The 7204-nt window shown below is 61.4% G+C and overlaps 2 protein-coding genes across 2 annotated transcripts in view; one reads left to right on the top strand and one right to left on the bottom strand.

Annotated features, from left to right (window-relative positions):
* Nucleotides 1-800: 800 nt before the first annotated feature.
* Nucleotides 801-4064, top strand: TSPAN31 (tetraspanin 31). The gene is made up of 5 exons (XM_025192689.1): nucleotides 801-987; nucleotides 2051-2131; nucleotides 2370-2519; nucleotides 2714-2836; nucleotides 2915-4064. The coding sequence occupies exons 2-5, from the start codon at nucleotides 2054-2056 to the stop codon at nucleotides 2987-2989; spliced, it is 426 nt and encodes a 141-aa protein (XP_025048474.1). The 5' UTR covers nucleotides 801-987; nucleotides 2051-2053; the 3' UTR covers nucleotides 2990-4064.
* Nucleotides 4065-4251: 187 nt separating this feature from the next.
* Nucleotides 4252-7204, bottom strand: part of CDK4 (cyclin dependent kinase 4) — a 9526-nt gene continuing 6573 nt past the window's right edge. Inside the window, exons 5-8 of the mRNA XM_025192692.1 lie at nucleotides 6744-6853; nucleotides 6198-6248; nucleotides 5911-6046; nucleotides 4252-5697 (exon numbers count right to left, since the gene is read on the bottom strand). Coding sequence (XP_025048477.1) covers nucleotides 5605-5697; nucleotides 5911-6046; nucleotides 6198-6248; nucleotides 6744-6853 — 390 coding nt within the window. The 3' untranslated portion in view covers nucleotides 4252-5604. The remainder of the gene's footprint in view (nucleotides 5698-5910; nucleotides 6047-6197; nucleotides 6249-6743; nucleotides 6854-7204) is intronic.

The raw sequence follows: 7204 nt of genomic DNA, 5'->3' as shown, positions 1-7204 counted from the left end.
CCCCCATGCCTCTGTCCGCCTCCTCGAAGAAGGGGAGTCAAAATAGCTGGCAAGGACCCCCTCCCCCCAGGCAGCCGTGATGTGGGCACTGGAGCAGGCAGGTATTTGGTATCACCTTGTGCCAGGACCTGAGGCTAGGGTGTTGGGTATCTGCAAACGGAGGGCACGGCTCGTTCTGGCCGCTGCTAGAAGCCGAATCCTCACGAGACCCAAAGCTATTGCAGCACAAAGGGGCTGTGCTGGGGGCCTGGCTTGGGGGTCCCGCCCCGCCCGGCTCCCTCCTGTGCCCGCGTCAGTAATTAAGCTGCTGACGCAGTGCTGGGATGTGGGCTCAGGCCTGGGTGTGACAGGGTGGGGAGCCCCTGGCGAAAGCAGAAAGGGAGTCATAAAGCATGAGGCAAGGCCCCTATCCAGCTGGTGCTGCCTGTCTGCACAAGCAGCCCTGTTGGAAGGGGTTGAGCTATTCCCCCCCACATGAGGCAGGGATAGAGCAGGAGGGGGCATTTGGGGTTGCGGGGCAAACTAGCATTATCAGGATACACTTTAGCCACAGCCCAGGGACAGTGGGCTCCACACAGCTGGTGAGCACCCCTACTCCTCTCCCTGAGCATCTCCTATGGGAACTTAAGGGAAACAGGCACCAAGAAGAGCAGTGACCGGCTGGGACTAGAACCCAGGACTCTAGAGCTCAGCATTAGGGCTGGGGTCTTGCCAGTCTTCCTCCCCCAGTCTTGGGGCCAGGGTCCTGGCAGTGCTCCTCCCTCCCCCAGCCTGGGTGCCAAGGTCATGCTGGTGACCTGCTGTCCTGATCTCTTCTAGCTGGTGGGGCTGCTGCTGATTGGCGTGGCCGCCTGGGGCAAGGGCTTTGACATTGTCTCCAGCATTCGCATCATCGGCGGCGTCCTCGCTGTGGGCATCTTCCTGCTGCTTATTGCTGTCGTGGGCCTGGTCGGTGCCGTCCACCACCACCAGGTCCTGCTCTTCTTTGTATCCTTTGGTGACCAGGGCTTGGCCTGATCCTGGAAGACCCCCTTCACATACACACGTGACATGTCACAGGGGGGCTCTGGAGCTGGCCAAAGGCACCCGGGGGGACAATAAACACACAGACCTGGCACCTCCTAAATCAACACCCTACTGCAGCTCGGATTGGGGAGAGCTCTGCCACCTCTATGAGGAGCAATGGTCACAAGCTGATGGAGAATAGGTTTAGGTTGGAGATCAGAAGGCAATATTTTACAGTTAGGGTGGCCAAAATCTGGAACCAACTTCCCAGGGAAGTGGTCCTCGCCCCTACCTTGGGCAAATTCAAGAGGAGGTTGGATGGTCTGGGGTCTTGTGAACCCAGCATTTATTCCTGCCTGTGGCAGGGGGTCAGGCTAGATGATCTGTTCAGGTCCCTCCTGCCCCTAGCTACTATGAAACCTCCATCCCCTTCTTCCCTCCCAGGGATGCTGCTTCCGCCCCCCCTTGGGACCAGCACAAGTCCTGAGTTCCAGCTTTGGCACCTTGCTTCTCTGGCAAAACTGCTCACTGGGTGCTGGAGGTGGCACTGACCTCCCTCTGGCTGCCGTACCAATGGCAGATGCAGTCACGGTGTGTCAGATGCCCAGAGGGGGGTTGGGGGGATACCCTAAAATGAGGATGGGGGTTGTTAGGCAATGCTGTGATGCCATGGATGGCAGAGGACCTCACCCCCCTGAGGTGGCAGGGGTAGAAGCTGTGGCCCTGTGGGCAGCTGTGCTGATTTAAGGGACCCTGGAGACCCCACCCAACTACAAGAACCCAGGCATCCAGGGCCCTGCTGGGTATGAGGCAGGGGTCCCATTTTGGGCAAGTCACTTGGGCACTATGCATTAGGCAGCTGGCACCTGGGCCAAGGGGACAAAGCCCTGGGATGAGACCTCTATGGGTTGAAGAGAGGTCCCATCATCATGAGAGGAGTCCTGCCAGAGTACCAAGCTCATGGGCACCAGATGCTGTGCCCAGGCACCCTGGAGGGGGGCTGGTGACAGGGAGCCGTCACCTCTTTCCTTGACTCTGTCCCCAGTACATGATCATCCTGGGCCTCGTCTTCATCTTCCAGTTTGGCATCTCCTGCTCGTGCCTGGCGCTGAACCGGAGCCGGCAGGTGAGTCCCAGCAGGGTGGGCACAGCCCCCCAGACCCAGCCAGACACCCCCACCCTCATCTCTGATTTTACTGCCACCCCTTCTCATATCTTACCCTTATGGGGGCAGAGATGAGCACTTGGTAGTGGCTATACCCCAACACCCCCTTGCCAGGGTGGGGGCAGCAGGCAGGGAGGGCACTGGCTTGCAGGTCCGGATTGAATGCCAATTAATGAGCGCTAATTAACGGCTGCCCCAGGAGAGCCTCTTCAACACCACTTGGCACCTGCTGAGCAACCAGACACGGCAGAGCGTGGAGGAAAGCTTGGACTGCTGCGGGCTCTTCAACGACACCAGGGACCCGGACACCCTCTGCACTTTCCAGACTGATCTCAGCCTCTGCCACGCAGTGAGTGGGGGTCTGGGGGGTGGTGGAATCTGCCTCAGCTGAGCTGCTAGTGCTGCTACTGGCTGAGATGCCCGGAGTTGCCAGTACCTTGATGCTTTCTCTTGGCTGGACCAGAGAGAGGAATTTGGGGCTGGGGGGGGGGCTCTACCCCCCCATGGCAGCATCTCACCCCTGTGCCCCCTCCTGCCTTGCAGAAATGTGTCGGCTCTCGGGAGCAGGGTGTTGTCTGCCTCACCTGTGGGGAGAAGATGCTCAAACACTCGGACGAGGCCCTCAAGATCTTGGGGGGTGTTGGGCTCTTCTTCAGCTTCACGGAGGTATGGTGGGTACAGGAGGGGGGATGGGGGCTGGCCTATGCCCCAGCTGCCCCCCCCACCCTCATGTCTCTCTTCCAGATCCTGGGTGTGTGGCTTGCCATGCGGTACCGCAACCAGAAGGACCCCCGAGCCAACCCCAGCGCCTTCTTGTAGGCCGATCTTGCCCCCTGCGTGCCCCCCTGCCCCTCGCCATAGCTGCTAGGAAGGGGCGCCCGGCTCTGCCCATCGTGTGGGGCCTCTGCCAGGGTCCCAAGCTGCCGAGTGCGGCCCCGGCTGCGGTATGAAGCCTTCGGTAACTGGCAGAGATGTCCCAGGCTTGAAGTGGGGGCTAGGGGGTCTGAGTGGAGATGGGGTCTTGTTGTCAGTGAGCTAGGCAAGTGGCGTCACTGGCAGCCAAGCGTCATCTCAAGCCTGGGACTGGGCCCTGCCCGAGTCCATGACCTCTGACCCTTGGCTTTTGCCCCCATCACCCTGCCCACCAGCTCCAGCCTGGCAAGGGGCTGCACTGGCTGAGCCTGGTGCAGGGGACTAGGACACCCCCTTCCTTCTCTCCCCAGCCCTGCCATCTCCTGGTCCCCCGCCCTGCCCCTTGGCACCTGTTTCTGGGCAGAGCAGACAAAGCCTTAGGTTTGGCCCAAATGGGCAGGTGGCATCCCCCCACCCCCTGTCCAAGTCTCCCAGCAGCCAGCTCTACCCATCTCGGGGGCTGAGGAGCTGCAGAACATGGTATGGATGTGCTCAAGTCCCAGCAGGTGTCCCCTTTTCCCCCCCTGAAGTACTGATGGGGGGGGAAAGGGGGGTACTCCCTGCTCCTTCCTCTGTCTGGTGGGATGTAGGCAGTGCTTAGCCCAGGGAGATGCCCGCTGTTCCCCCGTGGTGTCATGCGGCCTTAGAAGCCATGTCCTGAGCTGCCACAGGGTAGCAGGGAACTTATGCTGTGGCCTGGGGGGGGGAAGGTGCTGGGCTCTAAGCTTGACCCAACTGCTAACACTGGGCATGGCCCTAAGCCAGGCAGGAGCAGGGGGAGCCTGCCTCCCAGCTTGCAGGTTCCTGGCATGAAATGGGGACCTGGACCTGACCCCCACCCCCACCCCTGGACACTCAGGGCACCAGAGCAGGCTGGGGAGGTGTGGTGGGGTTGGGGGGGCTCCGCACTGTGTGTCTATCAACACTGCTGTAGATTGGGTACCTTGTCACGGCCCCTTGGAAATAAACACCTGATTGCCAAGCCAGGCTCCGGCTCTCACTCACCACCCCATCCCTTTGTGCTGGGCACAACTCCAATTGGCGTCCCCTCCCTGCGCACCTGGTGCCACGATAATCCAGAATAGGCCCCCTGGGTCCCTGCAGCTGCAGTGCCCACCATGCCCCCTCTCCCCACCCCAGCCAGCTGGACAAAGACAGGGCCAAGAGCCTGAAGAGCAGAGTGGGGCTGGGCCAAGCCCTCCCCACTGCCCTTTATTGGAATGGCAGTGTCTGCAGAGCAGGTAGAAAACATCACTAATTCATAATTCATAATGTGCTTTTCATAGAACTAATTCATATAAATACCAACTGTCACAGCCTCCCCACCCCCACGTGAGCTGCTCGCTCGTGAGCACCATGGACCCCCCCACCCCTTTGCAAGGCACACCGGAGCACCAGGGGATTCCCTGGTGCAAGGCACATGCGTGGCATAGTCACAACAGTTCAGAGCCCTTGAACTAATTCTGTAGTGGGTGGGAAAAAGAGGTCAAGGAAATTCCGTGTGTGACTCCAGGAAAGCAGAGGACTGAACTGCTCCCAGAGGCAGTAGGTAACCTGCACCCAGGGGCTACAACAGATCAGCCTTCAAGGGGGGCAGTTTGTAAGCAGCACCACCCGTTCCAGGCACATGATAAACCCTGGGAAAACCAGGGACACTAGAGCCAACAAAGGTCCTGAGAGGGGCAAAGATGGGCCGCTGGCAAGGCGCCCAGGGGCAGGGAGAGGAGAGGCAAATCGCCCAGAAAAGCAAGCCGGAATGAGACCTGTGGACCTCAGCTGCCCCCGGATGCCTGGCCAGCGGTGGGGAGATGCTCCCCTCAGGCTACGCATGATGCAGGCAAGTTTTCTGTCATTTCTCTGGGATTGTTCCTGTCTGAGCCATTTCATGACTTTGCTAGCACCAAGTTTAGATAACATGGGCCCGAGTGTAGCGGGCAAACTGAGTTCTGCCAAGGCTTTTTAGGCCTTCCCCGAACTAAGCAATAAAATAATACAGAGCCTTATAAGGCAGTGGGAAAAGTAAGCACTGAGACTGGTACGGCGGATGAACACCGGGATGTCCTGAAGACCCCATGTGCTCACCAGGAAGCCCCTCACACCGACACATCCCCTCCCCCCCGTGCAAGCAAGTTGCACGGGGTGGGGGGGTGGGGGGGTGTTCCCTGCCTGCCCTCGTACAAGCAGCTTGTGGCCAGAAACAAGGAACAGCAGCAGCCCCTGGACACTGCGGGGGACCAGTGTGGGGAGAAACCGTGGCTACAACCAGGGGCAGGGTGGAATGGCGATATGGCCGTAATGTCAAGGCAGGTCAGTGTCTGGGTGGGGGGGCTTCACCAGGGGCAGGTCAGTGTCCAGGAGAGGGGCCCAGGTGCCCCATGGTGAAGTGGGGGTAGGCACCGTCCATGGCATCGTCCAGCTGGCAGCACCTCTGCCCCAAACGCCCTCCAGCGGAGAGGGGGGTGGGGTCGGTGGGGCAGTGTCCTTGTGCACAAGTCCTCTGGGTGGTCTGGGGCGGAGGGGGGCTACCCCTCTCCTGCACTGGCATCCTGGAGGTACGAGTGCTGTAGGGCATCATAGGCCGAGATCCGCTTGTGGGGGCTGAAGGTCAGCAGCTCCTGGGGGAGGGGGGCAGAAAAGGAGGGGTTACATGGAGTGTGGAGACCCGCCCCGCACACAAGGCTGGGCCGGAAGCAGGATGGGGGTTCAGAGCAACAGAGGGTTAATGCATCAGCAAGGCCTCGCTTTTATCCACACCTTCAACACCCCTCACCGCCCACCCAACCTGCAGCCCCCTACAACCCATCCAGTGCCCCTCACTCCCAACCTACCAACAGCAGCTGGGCACCCAGGGCCTCTATCTCAGGCACGAAGGTCTTGACAGGCTGGGGGCCACGGGCCTTGAAGGCACCGCGGGGCAGGGACACGTCTCGGGGCCAGTCGTCCTCCGCCGGGAGCCCAATCATGCTGTGGGGTGGGAAGGGGGGACAGGGCACGTGAGTGGGCATCAGCTTTGGCAGGATCAGGGCCCCCCCCACTCAGTACAGGAGTCCCGCCAGACCCCACAGCCCCCAGGTGCTGCCAGCATGGATTCCCATGCCCCCCACCCATGACTCACTCGAAGATCTTGCCCAGCTGGTCGGTCTCAGAGTTGCCGCAGAAAAGAGGCCTGTGGAGGAGACAGGGCTGAGGTCAGAGGGGGCTGGGGGGGAGCCCTGCCCCCCATCTTCAGCCTCTTCCCCTGCCCCCTGGGTGTGGCCACGCCAACCTTGGCACTGCTTCCTCCGCTGCAGGGAGCTGACCCAGTCCCGCCCCCCCAGAGGCAGCTGCATGCACATGGACCACCCCCTTATCGCCCCTTCCCCTACCCCTCCAGGGAAGGGGGAGCTGGCCCCTACCCCACCCTGCTTATCAGGACCTGGCCGATAAGGCGCCCGGGGGTCAACCCCAGCTTGGCTCTAATCAACTGTCTCCCAGCCGCTGGGCCCCACCCTGCCCCTGCACTGGATGCTGTACACAGTGGGACCCACCCAAGGGGGCTGGCAAAGACCCCTGCTCCCTACCCTTGGGGCAGAGGTGCTCACCCAGGCCCTGCCATGCCCAGCGTGTCCCCGCCACACTCTTGTGCCATCACGCACGTGTGCCGTCTCCCCACCCCACTCACTTGCGCCGGAACATCTCTGCGAAGATGCAGCCCACGCTCCACATGTCCACGGGGGTGGCATAGGTCGACTGCAGCAGGACCTCGGGCGCCCGGTACCACAGGGTCACTACCTGCGGGGGGGGTGGGTGATACAGTCGCTTAGCCCCCCCACCCTCTCCCCAAGGGCCGGGCTCCCCTGCATGGGGTGGGGGAGGGACAGAAGGCTCCAGCCAGGCAGGAAATGCCTTTGGGCTGAGTGTCCTTCCCCCATCGGTCACTTCCTCCCTCCACCCAGCCCAGACACTTCCTGGCTGGGAGAGGGGCTGCCTAGGTCATGGGAGTGGACCCCCCCCCCCACCAGGGCAGTGCTGGGGGTGCAGAGAGCCCAGAAGACCCCTCCCCATCACCCCAGGCTCCCCTGCAAAGCTGAGGCCTTGCTAAGAGTCTACCCAGGCCCTCACTGTGCCCTGCTCCAGAGGTTG

Source organism: Alligator sinensis, unplaced genomic scaffold, assembly GCF_000455745.1.
Source record: "Alligator sinensis unplaced genomic scaffold, ASM45574v1 scaffold265_1, whole genome shotgun sequence".
In the NCBI taxonomy this organism is placed as follows: domain Eukaryota; kingdom Metazoa; phylum Chordata; order Crocodylia; family Alligatoridae; genus Alligator; species Alligator sinensis.
The sequence above is the reverse complement of the archived record's forward strand: the minus strand, read 5'-3'. Positions and strand labels throughout refer to the sequence as shown.